The 16009-nt window shown below is 45.7% G+C and overlaps 2 protein-coding genes across 2 annotated transcripts; both read left to right on the plus strand.

The window, feature by feature from the left end:
• The first annotated feature begins 1401 nt into the window (after positions 1-1401).
• Positions 1402-3023, plus strand: otulina (OTU deubiquitinase with linear linkage specificity a). Its single transcript, XM_084459768.1, has 3 exons — positions 1402-1557; positions 1875-1996; positions 2285-3023. The coding sequence occupies exons 1-3, from the start codon at positions 1444-1446 to the stop codon at positions 2706-2708; spliced, it is 660 nt and encodes a 219-aa protein (XP_084315894.1). The 5' UTR covers positions 1402-1443; the 3' UTR covers positions 2709-3023.
• Positions 3024-6739: 3716 nt separating this feature from the next.
• Positions 6740-15080, plus strand: LOC311320480 (ubiquitin thioesterase otulin). The gene is made up of 7 exons (XM_084452239.1): positions 6740-6862; positions 7048-7121; positions 7247-7353; positions 8016-8159; positions 9694-9825; positions 11422-11691; positions 12170-15080. The coding sequence occupies exons 1-7, from the start codon at positions 6753-6755 to the stop codon at positions 12350-12352; spliced, it is 1020 nt and encodes a 339-aa protein (XP_084308365.1). The 5' UTR covers positions 6740-6752; the 3' UTR covers positions 12353-15080.
• The last annotated feature ends 929 nt before the right edge of the window (positions 15081-16009 follow it).

Consider the following 16009-nt stretch of genomic DNA (forward strand, 5'->3'; position numbering starts at 1 on the left):
GGTGAGAAGAAAGAGGGTGATGTGCAATATTGATGAATGGGTAATGTGTTTGTCAGCACAGATAACATTTTTCTTGAGAAGATAGCAAATTATCTCCGGACATTGATTTAAACAACAAAATGCAGTCAAGCTGGGCAAAATATTTGTGGTGATTTATTTTGTAAATAGAACAAAAATAAAAACCCTCTAACACCATCAATTTGGCATTGCAAAGAAAACCTGTTAGCTTATTGTTCGACTGAAAAATAATAAGTAGAAATATATATATATATATATATATATATATATATATATATATATATATATATATATATATACACACACACACACACACAACAATAAGTATATATTTTCCTCACAGGAACAAAAGTAACAATTGCACAAGGCAGTAGGCTACATTGGCATTTGACATCAAACTAACTTATTGCCAAGTACAAATGGAAAAGCTGTTGAAGGGAGTCTTTTTGAAATATGTTCACTCTGCGTGCCCATAGACCCCCTAAGGACATTTTGCATCTCTTAATGGAAGCGTGTGGGGCACTACCATCCTGCAAATAGACTTGCATTTCCTATTGTGTAAGTAATTTATTTATTAAATATTAATCTCTCTCTCTTTCTCTCTCAGTTTCAAAGGGCATTGATGAATTAGGATAGGTCACAAAAAATAGGGCAGAGGTCTCAAAAAGATGGACAACTGCTGGATGCAGGGAATGAGTACACTTAAACATTATTTAAAAAATAGGATGCTTTTTATTAGCATGGCTGTATCTTAGCCAATGTCTCTAGACTGTAACGGTACTGGCTAGTTCCATTTAACGCAGAGACCAGTCAAACCTTAACCCAAACCCTAAACCTAACCCTAATCTTAGCCCAACCCTAACCTTAACCGCAACTGTGTTTACTAGCCTTTAACAATTTGTAACTTGACAAAAGCTCCGTTTATAGAATCAGTGATAAATAAGACCTTAATTGATGATCATAAGCCATCAAAATGATACTCATTATGAAAATTATATTTGATGATAGATAGATAGATAGATAGATAGATAGATAGATAGATAGATAGATAGATAGATAGATAGATAGATAGATAGATAGATTATAGAACTTGTGGTTCTACTTAGTTGTCTGAGGTTTGCATCAAAAGTGTTACGTGCACCGTTCCAGTGTCAACCTGTGCTAATCTCCAAGAAGCAGCAGGATGAATGTTACATTTTAGCACCTCTACCGTATGGCTTTAGCGACCTCTGGCGACTGAAAATATACAATCTAGCGTACATCCATTGCCACTCCGTCCCAGTAGATGGCAGTATGTAGCCGGTGTTAGGTTGTACGCGGTTGCACGTTCTTGCGCAACGTGATGACGTAACCAACACATTGCATGGCGCACGTGAACTACCACCAAAACACGAACCTGGCTGTTAAGTACATAATAAATCTGCAATGTCTTGGGTAAAGGCTGTTGGACACAGTGGAGAGGATGTATTTGACGAGGATGCGGATGATATTACTTTACAGAACAAAGAATGGAAGTACAACATGGAAAAGCGAGGAAAGGTAATAGCCTACACATTGATGGAGAAGTTTATCTTACACGGCTCCATAATTTAAATAACTCCTTGTACTGCTGTTACTATATAATTGTGAAATAGCTTACGTTAATAGTTGATCGTTATAGGTCTAAATCCAAGTTAGCAATATAGTCTCCTGTTCTCTCAAATGCTAGAGGCAATCGCTGCTGGTTAGCTGATTCAGGGCTCAGAATGCTTACTGAGCCATGAATCAGGCCTGTGCTGGGGGGGGATACAATATAACAATTGCATACAGATTTCTAGAAACAGTGTAACAATACTGTTCCGTGCTTTTCTGGTTAGGACGGATACAGAGATGGAATGGACGCGGGTAAAGAGAAGTCACTTCAGCTGGGTTTCAACCAGGGATACAAAGCAGGGGCTGCTAAAATGGTTCCTGTTGGGCATCTAAAGGGAATGATAAGGTAAAAGTGTTGGAGTGAACTAAACCAGGAAAGATGGTTTGAGTCCCAAAGGAACAAGGAAATACGCAACCTGATGGTACTAACAGTTTGAGGGGGTTCTGAATGTCTCTCCACCAAGAACTCATCCATACTCTTACACATGGGCTACGATGAGCTCTAACTAACTCTAAACTCTGTCTCTAAGTCTCTTTGCTCTGGCCACATTAATGCTGCCCCCTCTGCCTGTCCCACTCGGTTCTCCCTCCTATTGTCTCTCAGTCTGTCGCCCCTCTGTTTCCCTCTCCACAGCGCTGTACAGTGCTGGTGCCAGCTCCAGGAGCCCGGCAGCCCCACCCCAGCCCCGTTGGCTGAACTCCTGCAACGGGTTGTGAAGCATGAAGGAGCTCTCATTCAAGACATGGTGAAGGTCATGGAGAAGCCTCCTCCTAGCGTCAGCGACGTCTTAGAAAGCATAGAGGACTTGGAGGTGAAAGAGGAGGACAAGCCAGGCTGCAGGGGAGAGGGGTGCCAGGCAGCAGACTGCTGCAGGAGAGGCGGACACACAGACTCCGATCCTGGCTTGCCACCACAGAGCCCATGTTCGAGCTCCGCAGACCCCTCCTCCAGTGCAGAGAAGAGCTTCGAGGAGCTGGTGCAGAGATTCATGGATGTGGTGTCGGAAATGGGGCTGCCACAGGAACTGATTCAACACCTGCAGCAGCTGAAGAGTTGAAGCTTATCTCGTAACACAGTGGGAAAATATATTAGTGTGATATAATTAATATTTTATGATTTTCAGATGTAAATATAATGACTACTTTCATACTAGCCCATGTTTTCACCCATTCAAAAAACAGAAACCACAGTCGTATGGTGTTAAATCAGTTTTATACAGCTGGTATAAAACAGCTAATGACTACAGATAATGACTTGATTTAATTTGCACCGAATAGGCTATGCCTTTCTACTGATGATCAAAATCTAGCCTGTGGAATACACCATGACTTGTTTGAAATTAATCGTGAATAATTTCCTTTCTTTTGATGCACTGGACTATACGTCCTTATTAATTGTGAATTACATTTTGTACTGTAGGCCTACACTTGAAATAAAGAATAACAATTCATTTTTGTGAATCCTGGCTGTAGGGGCTCCTTGAGCCTACAGGACCATGGACAGTATACGGGTATACAGTATTTGCAGCAATGTTGTATTCTAGGAAATCATGCTACGGATGACCTTTAATGAAAATTATGAACGACTCAATACTGCCCCGGAAGTAATGTGGTTTCTCTCGAAAGATTTGTATAAGCATTGATTGTGTTAGTCCTGCTATGGCTACTTAGCCTACATGGACGGTCGTCGGACTCATCGCAGGTCGATTTTTGGCTGTATTTGGCAACACGTTTGATGCTCCTACCTCCTTGATCGATCCATTTTAGGATTGCGTTTCGTCATGGTTAGCTAGAGCTTCAGCTGTTTAGAATATTACGTCCACAGTCTGAGCCGGGCGCAGGCAGCTGCTAGCCAGCTAAGTGGGTCAGAGCTGTATCGTTATTTCTTATAGAAGAAACAACAACGACGTCCGCAAAGCCAAATTCTCCAAAGTAAACCCGCTTGCGAAACTTCATGGCGAGTGGGTGCGGCTGTCGTCCTTAAGAAAGCGCAGGTAACGTTACAGTAAGTAACGGAGAGCTATGCAATGTCTACTTAGGCTAACGTTAGTTACGGAAATCCAGCATACGTATACGTGGCTAGTTAATACAATGGTAAATCAGTGCCTGTCTTTAATCAGTAAAGTTACACGCTTCACACATGACACTCCCTGCGTTGGACTGGGTGGTACGAGCCCCAGGTAAAAAAAAAAAAAAAAAAAACTATAGGTATTGTTACTACAATATATTTTATGCTATAACGTTACTGTACCTAGCTACCTAGCAAGTATGTTCAGCCAGTCAGCGATATCGGTTGAGTTGGCAGAGCTAACGAGGCTAACCTGTCTGGCTTCCAGGCTAAACCTGAACAGAAGCGTCTGCTGTGTGGACTGTGGACGCCATTCACGAGACGGCGCACTTGGCACCACAATGCAATGGACCGATAGAACAGTGTTCTGCAACTGTAACTCATGTTTGTATTATGCCACAGCCTAACCACGGATGTACAGTACCACGCAGGCCAATGCAAGTTCAAAGTATTTCTGTGCATTATGCTGTATTACTCATACCCATCTCACGTCCTCTCAGGGATTACGGGTGCCCAACACTATGACCTGGATTGTCCCACTTCCATGGTTGTGGTCTCCGGACTGTTTACTATGGACTCCTGAAATCTCTGGATTGCAGATAAGCTCTTCTACCTTGCAAGGCGGAGGACACCACTCTGCATAGTCATAGTTTGAAGAAGGAGGGGCGGAGGACAGCATCTAAATGGGGAACTGTTGCTGTTGTGCCTCCAACCCCTGTGACACTGAAGAGAAAAGTGGTTTATTGCACGATGCCAAGACGCCCCAAGTAACATCAGACCACCAGGCTGGGGTGGTAGTGGGATCTTTACAACATGATGCTGGTGTCAAATTGAGGTAAGACATTATAAATCAGGATTATAAACTTAATCTTACAGTAAATGGCTGGGCTGGGTATCCTCAGTGAATAACTCCTCGATTTGATGTTTAGATCTCAGGATCGGTGATCTTTAATTAAGATCATTTCAGTCGGCAGGGAAATGATTGTATAGATTAATCCCAGATAACCTTTGGTAACAACCCCTCATCACTTCTTGTGTTTCTCAGTAAAAGTGGGGACCGTGCTGGGCAGGAAGTAGAAGGGGAAGAGGTGTTGACCGCCGCTCAGGTGAAACAGGACGCGTCCCCCGAAAAGCACACGGGGGAGGAGACCTCCAAGTCCACAGAGAATGGACCCATCCACGCTGAATGCAGACCGGCCGCGGCTCCCTCTCCCAGCCCTGACACGGGCCTCCGAACCGGCCCCGCCCCCGCCACGACGGACAGGGGCGAGGGGGACCCCGCCGCCGAGAACAGCTCTTCAGGGGAGATCCCCGCTGGGGCGCAGGCGGGCGTGCTCGCCGAGGAGCCCTCGACTCAAATCAAGAATAGCGACGGGATCGCGGACGACGCCCGACTCCAAACGGAGGAGGAGGAACGCCCGGAGAACTCCTCCCCTCTCGAGGCGGAGGTGCCCCTCGAGCATGCCGTACCCCAGACCGTAGACGGTTGCGGCGACTGTGAATCAGGGGAGGTTCCCTGCGCCGCTGTGGACCCACGCACAGAGAACTGCTCCCACGGCGGCGAGGACGCGCCTGCTGCCGCTGAGCCCGGGGTCGTACCGGAGGCCGGTCAGGAAAGCTGCGTGGCCGGCCACCAGGATGAGAATAGCGCACAATCAGTCTCCACTGAAAATGTGTCCCTCCAATCCTCCCCCCCATCTGCGTCTCCCATCAGGTAAGTCAGATGGATATCTAGCTCTCTCCCAATCTTGATGCAGCTTGATTTCACAGTTTCAGGCATTTTCCATTGTTAAAATGCAAGCGATAGCCTAAGCGTTCGATAATCTTCCTGCCATTTCGATCCCACCCCTTTGACCCGTTTCTGTGATTGTGTTCTCATCCCGTGTGGCCTTTTGTCTAGGGCTGTGAAGAAGGAGGTGGATTCAGCGAATGGGGACGTTGTGGAGCACATCGAGGACCTTCCAGGGGACGTGAGCCAAGTCAGACTCCAGCCCTTCCCAGTGGCCACAGAAGCCAAACAGAACGGTGTGACAGAAGACACCACTGGCCTGGTTGAAGAGACGGTGCCCAAGAGTCCCTTAGGCATGAGCCCCGAGAGGTGAGTAGATACAGATTTTTGAGAAGGAAGAGGTTCACTGCCAAGTAAACAGACCGTGTTCACAACAGGCCATGTTCACGACATATTGCTGTTCACTATCACCACCAGGGGGCAGTAAAACACCACGTGTTTTAGCAAAGGGTCATACAGGTGTATCTGTCAGCTGTATCAAACCACTCTCCCATAAAGTTTTGCATGGTAGGAATTATGATAATATAAAATGATAATCACTAAATGTCCCTTGAGGTAAAAGAATCCTAGCCTGGCGACCCATCCTGAATTGCATTTTGCTGCTCTGCCGTTCACTTGTAATTACACACAATTAAATCTGCAGGCAATAATGATAGTGGCCAGGCTATTTAAAGAGGGGTTGCCAGGCTATGGAAATGGTTCTATGGTTCCACAGGAAATTCCTTTCCTCAATGCCTTTTCAGTGGGTTCTTTTGTGTGCTTGGATGTATACCTTTCATGCTGTCATGACAGATATCACCTTTCGTAGATTTGAACACGCATTCTGCAATGTTAGCCTGAGGCCAAACTAAACAGAACGAAGGCGCTGTAATAAAGAGGTTATGACCAGCAAGGAGCTCCCATGAAGAGATAGTTGGCCTAATATGAAGCTCAAACACATGGCTTCCCCATACAGTCACGCTGGCTGCTTTTTCTCTCTCCAGCCTGGTCTTCTGCCAGGAAGAGACGGTGGAGATCCTGAGTGAGCTGGTTGGACTGGTCAAAATCCCAACCCTGGAGGACCTGGTAGAGGACACGGAGGAGCAAGTAGCGTTGGAAGGGAAAAAAGTGGAGGAGGAAGAGGAGAGACAGCCTGAAGAGGAGGAGGAGGAGGTGGTGGTGGAGGAGAAGAAGAGCTGGCCTGAGGAGAAGGAGGTGGAGGAGAGCGTTCCTCCAGAGTTGATTGAGGGAGAGAGGGGAGAGGAGATGGGCCAGGAGGAGGGAGAGGAGGAGCAGGAGCCCAGCACGTCGGCTGACGTGGAGGTGGAGGTGGAGGTGCTTCCGGTGAGGGAGCCAGGGCTCTACGCTGTGGAGAGGTCCGGCAAGAGTCCCCCGCTGCACCGTCACTGGTCAGACGCGTTGCTAGACCAGTGTTAACACAATACATTATGGTTTACAAAACGCATGAAATGTATTGCACTTTGGTTCCTGAGTCCTTACGCATTACAGTTAAGAAGTAGAGGTTCCTTAAAGCCGTCCTCTTGTGTCTGTCTACGGTCAGCGAGGAAGACCTGTATCGAGGAGAGGAGGAGATCTCGTCAAGGCCGGGCAAACGGACCAGACAGGAAATCACACGTCAGTTACTTTCCTATCACCCCCCCCAGTCCCCCCAATCCACAAAAATATGATACAGTACATGTGCATCTTCTTTATGAAATACGCAAAGCCTCCATCCTCTCGCTGTTCTCTCCCTGACTCAGTGCCAGGGGTGGAGGACAGATGCAGCTTGGACGCACCAGTGGACATCCAGGCCTACAGTGACAGAGAGTGGAAGGGCAACACGGCCAAAAGTGCCCTCATTAGAAAGGTAGGCTGGTAGGCTTTGTCGCTTATAACTTCTATTAAAAGGTGATAGCATTTTTTTGATAATATTTGGATCTACCCAAATCATAAAAAAATACATCCATAGAGCTTTTAGAAAGGTGCAGAATGAAATGAAAAATATTGTATTTATCTGTCTGAGTTGTCTGAGGATTGGTTCCCACCTCTAGCAAGGCTCGTGAGTCAGTAGTATTACGACGTTGTGCAGTATGTCTGTTGATCTGAGTTGTTATTTTTTACCTCCGCCCCAGCGATAGCTGGGTAAGGTAATATTTTCAGTGGTGTGTGTGCATGTGTTTGTTTGTTAGCAGGATTACTCAAAAACTAACTGACTTAACAAATGCAGAAATACCAAACATGTCCTGCTCACACGCACGTGAGCGTGCACTGAGCCACGAAATGCATTCAGGGGCGGAGATCTAAAGTATGCTCTCCGAGCACCATTTCTAGTTTTAAATGATTTGTCTACATTAAAATGTTATTTCTAGCACCTTTAACGTTTATTTATACACCTTAGTCTTATGGAGATGAAACTCCCTTTTGCAAGAGAATTCAAAGTGAGACACCGGTATAACCAGTCATTGTTCAGAATCACAATCAACCACTGTTTGTTTTGTCTCTGTCTGTTTGTTTGTTTGTTTGTCGCAGGGTTACACAGAGTTGTCCCAGAGGTTTGGGAGGCTGAGACGGGTGAGAGGTGATAACTACTGTGCCCTCAGAGCCACCCTGTTCCAGGTGCTCTCCCTCAGCACGCAGCTGCCTGCCTGGATGCAGGAGGGGGACATCTCCATGGTACGCGCACACCTACACAAACAAGATGGCTGTTTGCACAAGTCGTTAGCCCTTGTACATTTAACCTGAGTGTACGGTACGTTCAGTGGAGGAGACGTCCCTAAGGTTGTGTACATTCGGTGATGGTCAGTCTGGCTCATCAAGCTTGTTGTCCCAATCTGTTCTAATTTAATTATAGGACCTCGAAGGGTCTTTAATCACCACGTGGCGCTCACAGTTACACGTGAGCAGCAACATATCACATGGCACACACATGAAGCTACAGGGGGCGCCAGTGGAATTTGTTCTCTGCGTTTTCCCATCTAAGCTGTCCTCCTCCAGGGGCAGCCAGGAGCAGTGGGCAGCCATCGTTAATGGCGCCCCGGGGACCAAGTCCAAGTGCTCAGTCCTAGTCCTGATCAGCTGAAGCGCATATGTTCTTCTACATGTTTTTCTTACTGAGTCCTGAGGAGGAAACCCTTGCAAACACAGGGAGAGCATGCAAACTCACAGCCCAGGACCTTCTTGCTGTGAGGCGACAGTGCTGCGATTTTGGGGTTCAGTGTCTTGCTCAAGGACACTTTGGCACACTGCTATCAGACCTTCCGATCGGATTTTGATCCCATGTGTCCCCAGCCGGCCGCTCCACCTCCCGAGCTACGTGCCGACCTGACAAAATAGACCTTTTCTGATGGAAATAGGGGATGACAATAGGATGCTTTAGATGTCAAAATGTATGATTTTTAATCAAGGATATATAGCGTTTTTTTATGTGTGTTTTATATTTAAATGTGTTGAAGGACAATGCTCGTTTTTGACAACCTGGACCTTATTTACGACATATTATAAGACGTTTGACTCACCGAGATCACTTTGGTGTAGTTCGGAGGCATGTAGAAGAAATTTTAAATCCAGCGCGAGCCAGTATATCCATGTAATGGCGGTGGTCGGGGCACTTAGAATGCAGTTTCTAAAAATCTATTTTCTGCCGCGAAACGGTTGTTTTCATCAATCTGTCTTGATGAATCGCTAGTTGTGCTTACATAGAGCATATGCCTGTTGTGGTTTTTCACATGCCTCTGTAATATGATCTTTAGAAACGTCTTTAGACACGAAATAGCTTCCTCACTTGCTCCAGCACGCATGCGGACAGCGTGCTGGAGCAACGATTGCGCGCTGTGCGCATACGTGCTGGAGCAAGTGAGGAAGCTATTTCGTTTCGAAAGACGTTTCTAAAGATCATGGCATGTGAAAACCACAACAGGCCTATGCTCTATGTAAGCACAACTAGCGATTCATCAAGACAGATTGATGAAAACAACCGTTTCGCGGCAGAAAATAGATTTTTAGAAACTGCATTCTAAGTGCCCCGACCACCGCCATTACATGGATATACTGGCTCGCGCTGGATTTAAAATTTCTTCTACATGCCTCCGAACTACACCAAAGTGATCTCGGTGAGTCAAACGTCTTATAATATGTCGTAAATAAGGTCCAGGTTGTCAAAAACGAGCATTGTCCTTTAATTAAACTAAACTAAACAGTCTCTTCCTAGTTGCCCCAGGAACTGCAGGATCAGGGGGGTCTGATTGGCCAGTGGATGTTTCCCGCTGAGTGCCGGCGAGGGGAGGAGTCAGAGGATGCAGTCCACCAGCTGAAACGCTACATGGAGCTGCTCCAGACCAAGGTACCACACACCCACCCATGTCTCAGATCAGCACTCGTTACTGCTTCAAACACAGACACACACACACACACACCTTAGTCGCCCCATGAATGGACACGAGGACGTTGATGGTCCCCCACAAAACATTCAGATGTGATTATTGCTGTGTAGTGGGGCTTCGATGGCAGTTTGTGTTCAAGTTCTGCCCAGTACCCTCCTTGTAAAGTAATGTGCATGACAACTAGGGTTGCAAAATTCCAGGAATATTCAAAGTTGGAAACTTTCCATGGGAATTAATGGGAATTAACAGGAATTTATGGGAATTGACAGGAATTTATGAGAATTAACAGGAATTTATGGGAATTGACAGGAAAAAAACACGAAATTGTGGGGTTATTTCTACTAACTGTATTTACCTTGTCATATAGAGCCATAAATATAAACTAGTTTTGTCATAAGCAGACATGCAGGCAAATATATATATAATACAAATTTTACATAAGTACATTATGTATATTTTTGACTTAATCTATTTGTGAGTAGAACTTTAATGGATTCTACAGCCCTCTTTTGCAGGACGCTAGGAATTAGCTGTGCATGTGATGGAAGAATGTGATGGAGGAATTCACAGTGCAGAATTGAAATTCAACTACATTTGCATTAAATCAGGTCATTTTAACCAAGATCATCATGCTGCCAGATCTAGAATTGCATTTTATGTTTTTTTTCCCAACTAGGCTACATTTAAGTTCTCTGTTATAGGGGTCTGTGGTAGTGCAGCGATATACATCATGTTCCGGTGCAGCTGCCCACCAGGGACTGGTGGTCTCGCCAGATCCCATCTAATAGGCCAATAAGTCGCTCCCTTTGGACAGATCCCAAAGGGAGCGGCCTATTGGGCCACCGCTCTACGAGTGGTTTGTTTAATCTCGGCTTGAGGGTTCGTCGCACAACAGTAGCCCTGTCTGGTGTCGGAATTACGGTTGTGAGCTGAGAGAGTCAAGGAGTTGTCACCATCACTGACCAACCATGTTGTGTGACAAATCCTCCACAGTTAGCAGTGGAGTAGTAAATGGACACTAGGTCAGGGTCAATTGGCTACCAAATTGGGTGAAAATCCTAAAACAAATTTATAAATAAAGTAAAAAGTTGTTGAAAAAAAAGCTGTCATAGGCTACAAAAAAGTATCCTCAAAATTTCCAAAATTCCCAAGCTTAACTTCCCATGGTAAATTTACGCAAAGTTTCGGAAATGTTCTCCCCCTTTGCAACCTTAATGACAACATTTGTGTCACGCCAACTTTTACAGGCTGCTACATTGAGCCCTTCAGGAACCTTGGCTTTTATTACTCCTCACTTCCCTAATTGTTCTTTACATGGCTGTTTGTGGCCGTGCCCGACAGTGGCCCTGGAAAAACATTCCTCACCACTGGCTCTGTAAACGTTCCACTCCACTGGCACAAGTTGCAGTTTTAAACATAATGTAACTCCATGTGCATCACAAGGTATACTAGACATACTATATTTGTGTATGTGTGTGCGCACGTGTGTGTCCGTCCGTGTGTGTGTTTGTGTCCGTCCGTGTGCGTGCGTGTGCGCGTATCTGCGTCTCCTCCAGTGGCAGACGGCGGTGAGCTGCTCTGGCCCCGAGGAGCGCCGGCGTCTGTGCGAGCGCGTGTTCCGTGGCGGGGAGGAGGAGCTGGGCCTGCTGGAGGCCCTGAAGCTGCTGATGCTGGCGCGGGCGGTGGAGCTCCACGCGGCCATGCGGGATGGGGGCGAGGTGCCCATCTTCTGCTGGCTGCTGTTCGCGCGCGACTCCTCAGTCTGCCCCCGTTCCTTCCTCTCCAACCACCTCAGCCAGGTGGGCTTCAGCGGGGGGCTGGAGCAGGTAAGAACGGCCGTGTGGTTTCGGGTTTCGCCGCCCCCTTGGGAAACACGTTTTCTGTTTTGTTTACAAACTGTTTGAGCTTGAGTAACCATTGCTTTTCTAATTGGAAGGTACTTTCCAAGGGACCTATTTTTATTGGTTTTATTGGTTACACACTCTCCTGGCAGGCAATGGGCTAAATGCCAACGTGCATATGTTTTGAGGTAAACTAGCCAGAATGGCTGCCATCCGATTGGTCTACTCTGAACCACCTCTGAAGTTGACATATGTGTGAATGAAAACAACGGCAGGAGGATTCGTGTCGTTAGAGCGGATATGGCTTCCCCATAAACCAAACCCTAACGGTGTGCATGTTGACACTCGGCCCTGGCTACCAGTGCATTCTCAGCCCCTCAGGGCGAGGATGATTTAGAGACGTCTAGGGGAGGTATGCAGCCGGGCCAGAGTCTTCACCAGCCGTTCCCCTCCTCTCCTGCAGGTGGAGATGTTTCTGCTAGGCCATGCCCTGCAGTGCACCATCCAGGCCTACAGACTGTACATGGCAGACACCGAGGAGTTCGTCACCTACTACCCCGACGACCACAAGAAAGACTGGCCGTGCGTGTGCCTGGTCACAGAGGATGACCGCCACTACAACGTCCCTGTGGGAGAGAGCATATGACTACCCAGAAGACCTCACTGCAGGGCTAACTGCCACTCTGTGGAAGCTTATGCTGTGTTCACACCTACGCGGTTCACCGCCGATTCTTGCGGCGAGTTTACATTGTAAGTCAATACAATCTGCGCGATTTGGGCGGCACGCCGCAGCCGCCCAGCCGGGTGGCGCGGTAGGAGCAAATCAGGCGGCGCGGCACAGGTGAACCACCACCGCCGTCGGTGAAACAGCAGAGTTGGATTTTCTCAACTTTTCGCGCGCTGACCCCACATATCAATATGCGTGCGCCGATCTGCGGTGAAATTCCAGCGGTACTGCTCACCGCCGGTACCGCCGAATTCTGCGGCGAGATCAGGGTGAACCCCGCGGCGCGACCTGGCGGTTGCCACTCTGGTGTGAACACAAATTTAGCTAGTGGCAATGCACAACAGAAAGCACTCCTCAGGTTGATAGGGTGAACAGACTCTTACCCATTAAAAAAAAAAAACCTTTATTGCAAGTAGGACATGGTGTTCTGCATTGCGATCGAATTTCTATTATGTTCAGTTACAGTGCATCCGGAAAGTATTCATATCCCTTCACTTTTTCCTCATTTTGTTATGTTACAGCCTTATTCCAAAATTGATGAAATTCTTGTTTATTTCTCAAAATTCTACTCACAGTACCCAAAATAACAACATGAAAAAAGTTTTTGTTTTTTTTCTCGAAAATGTATTAAAACACTCATATTATATGTGCATATGTATTCACAACCTTTACTCAATACTTTGTTGAAGCACCTTCTGCAGCAATTACAGCCTCAAGTCCTCTTGGGTATGTAGGTGGTAGGTGAACCTTCGCCCCAGGTTTTCATCAAGGATCTCTGTACATTGCTGCATCCATCTTTCCCTTGATCCTGACTAGTCTCCCAGTTCCTGCCACTGAAAAACAGCATGATGCTGCCACAACCATACTTCACTCTAGGGATGGTATCGGCCAGATGATGAGTGGTGCCTGGTTTCCTCCAGACATGACACTTTGCATTTAGGCCAAAGAGTTCAATCTTGGTTTTTGTTTGAAAATTTTGTTTCTCATGGTCTGAAAGTCTGTTACTGTAGGTGCCTTATGGCAAACTCCCAGTGGGCTGTCATGTGCCTTTTACTGAGGAGAGGCTTCTGTCTGGCCACTCTACCATAAAGGCCTGATTGTTGGAGTGCTGCAGAGATGGTTGTCCTTCTGGAAGGTTCTCCCATCTCCACAGAGGAACGCTGGAGCACTGTGAGAGTGACCATCGGGTTCTTAGTCACCTCCCTGACCAAGGCCCTTTGCCCCCGATTGCTCAGTTTGGCCAGACGGCCAGCTCTAGGAAGAGTCCTGGTGGTTCCAAACTTCTTCCATTTACGAATGTTGGAGACCACTGTGCTCTTCGGGACTTTCAATGCTGCAGAATCTTTCATGCACTGTCAACTGTGGGACCTTATATAGACAGGTGTGTGCCTTTCCAAATCATGTTGTAGAAACATCACAAGGATGATCAGTGGAAACAGGATGCACCTGAGCTCAATTTTGAGTGTCATAGCAAAGGAAGTGAATACGTATGTACATGTATTAAATAATAATAATATCACATTTGCAAAGATTTCAAAAAAAAAAAGAAAAAAAACCTTTTTCCATGTTATCATTATGGGGTATTGTGTTTAAAATTTTGAGGAAAAAAATAATTTAATCAATTTTGGAATAAGGCTGTAACATTACAACGTGGAAAAAGTGAAGTAATATGAATACTTTCCAGATGCATTGTACCATTTTAAACTAGGCTCCTCAATACAATGCATTTTTGTCCACTTACTGGGGAGCTCCGTCAAATCTGATTGATAATGTGTGATTTTGTTTTTACAACTGGTCAAAACCACTTGCTATTTACATATCAGGTGTCGGGGGATCTCTGACAAATGCCTTCCAGTTTGAGGAGGAGCAGTGAATAGATTATTCATGCTATGGATTTATTTTATAAGCAAACACTGGGGTCACCGGTACTGGAACATGTCTGTCTGTATGCAGTAATTATGATTTTTTTTGTGAGTGGAGCTTTTGAAAGTATCACAAAACAAAAACTGTCCTACAGGAGCTAAGCTGCAACCATGTGATGGAGGCTGTCCCTGTGTCAGGGCCAGAGAGGCCCTTCTGCATGCTGCCATAACCAGACTCTCTATATACGCTGGTTGGGCCTGAGTTTGCTGGAGAAAATAGTACAGTACAGTAGTTCAGAACATTTGTGAAAGCATTTTTGACAGTTTGACACATTAGTGATGCCATGCATTATATAACTTCAAAAATTGGTGGCTCTCCATGAAATCATGTTCTAGGAGATCAGCGTCTAAGCACAGTATTCCGATTATCGTAGATTTAGATTTGTCAGATTTTCCATTGTGCTCCAGCAAATTTGGGCCCTTTATTACAATGTATAACTTGTTGCCTTTAACCAAGGTTCTCTTGGAGAAAAACATTGTGCCAATGCAAATGTACAGAAACTGGTTACCAGTCTTCTGGTTCGTTGTCAAGCACCAGCCGCTGGGCTGGGTCAAAATAATTCAGCCTTGCTTGGTCTCCTTCATGTTGCCTTAGTAACTAATGCACAATTAAGAATGAACATTTGGACTTGGTGGTAGACCATTTCACATGCTTCAATGTTGAGGAAGTTAATGTAAGAAGAAAACATTATTATTGATGATGCCATTGATTTTCTAAGTGTCAGATTTTCTGGAAGATGATGGCAATGGAAACAAAATAAAATATTTTCTACAAAAAAAGAGGATAATTTGCATGATGATACTGTACACGGACTGCAAGGACATCCTCACACAACAATAATCATAAAGCAATTTATTAGCCAAATAAAATAACACCTATACAATATATACAGTACATCCGTCTGAACACGCTACTGGTAAGATAGCTGTACCTGGCGAGAGATAGGACTCCCAGTCTGCACTGAGAGGACAAGCATAATGATTCAGTAACACTCAATAAGATATAAGGGATTCCTGACCCCTGTATGTTGATAAATACACATATTGCATCACCTATATAAAATACAGCTATAGTTTCTTTCTGTACATCATTTATGTAAAATACAATTGCACAACTCAACAGGTCCCATGAAATGCTCCCGAAAGTAAAGCTGCTTTGCTTTAACTTGATAAATAATATGAAATAGAATAAGCATCCCTTTAGTTCAGTCTCCACAATCACTCAGACATACGAGTTCTATTGCATTGGAGGACAGGTTCTCCTGCGTCAGTGTCCCTTGCTCATACAGTAGCAGAGAGCGATGAAAGTTGTTACAACATCCTAACTATGTAAGCTAAATCGTCCAGAGGATTGGAAGACATCAAGGTAATTACATCAACAGAAGTTTTTAGAGTGTATGGCTTTCTGTACAGTGTGCGTCCTTATGGGGGATAGGCCAACGTATAGAGCGTTTCAGATCTTATTGGCTGATAGATCATTCCATGGGCGGCCCCATAAAAGAACTCAGTGGTGGCCCGTCCAAATCTTCTCCCTGGTCCAACGACATGGAGGTGACCCCCACCCTACAGTGCCTCCTCTACTTCAGCAGTGCCCTGTGTCAGTGTGGAGCTCAACTCCATGGTTCCCTTTTCAGAGTGACTCCTCCCGCTTCTC

The sequence above is a fragment of the Borostomias antarcticus genome (assembly GCF_949987555.1).
Source record: "Borostomias antarcticus genome assembly, chromosome: 2".
In the NCBI taxonomy this organism is placed as follows: Eukaryota; Metazoa; Chordata; class Actinopteri; order Stomiiformes; family Stomiidae; genus Borostomias; species Borostomias antarcticus.

Bases quoted from the DNA above. Each gene is read 5' to 3' on its own strand.
- otulina (XM_084459768.1), top strand. From the start codon at position 1,444: ATGTCTTGGGTAAAGGCTGTTGGACACAGTGGAGAGGATGTATTTGAC. The intron at 1,558-1,874 runs GTAATAGCCTAC...TTTTCTGGTTAG, and splicing joins ACATGGAAAAGCGAGGAAAG to GACGGATACAGAGATGGAAT. The intron at 1,997-2,284 runs GTAAAAGTGTTG...CCCTCTCCACAG, and splicing joins CATCTAAAGGGAATGATAAG to CGCTGTACAGTGCTGGTGCC.
- LOC311320480 (XM_084452239.1), top strand. From the start codon at position 6,753: ATGGGCCAGGAGGAGGGAGAGGAGGAGCAGGAGCCCAGCACGTCGGCT. The intron at 6,863-7,047 runs GTCCGGCAAGAG...GTCTACGGTCAG, and splicing joins GGGCTCTACGCTGTGGAGAG to CGAGGAAGACCTGTATCGAG. The intron at 8,160-9,693 runs GTACGCGCACAC...GTCTCTTCCTAG, and splicing joins AGGAGGGGGACATCTCCATG to TTGCCCCAGGAACTGCAGGA.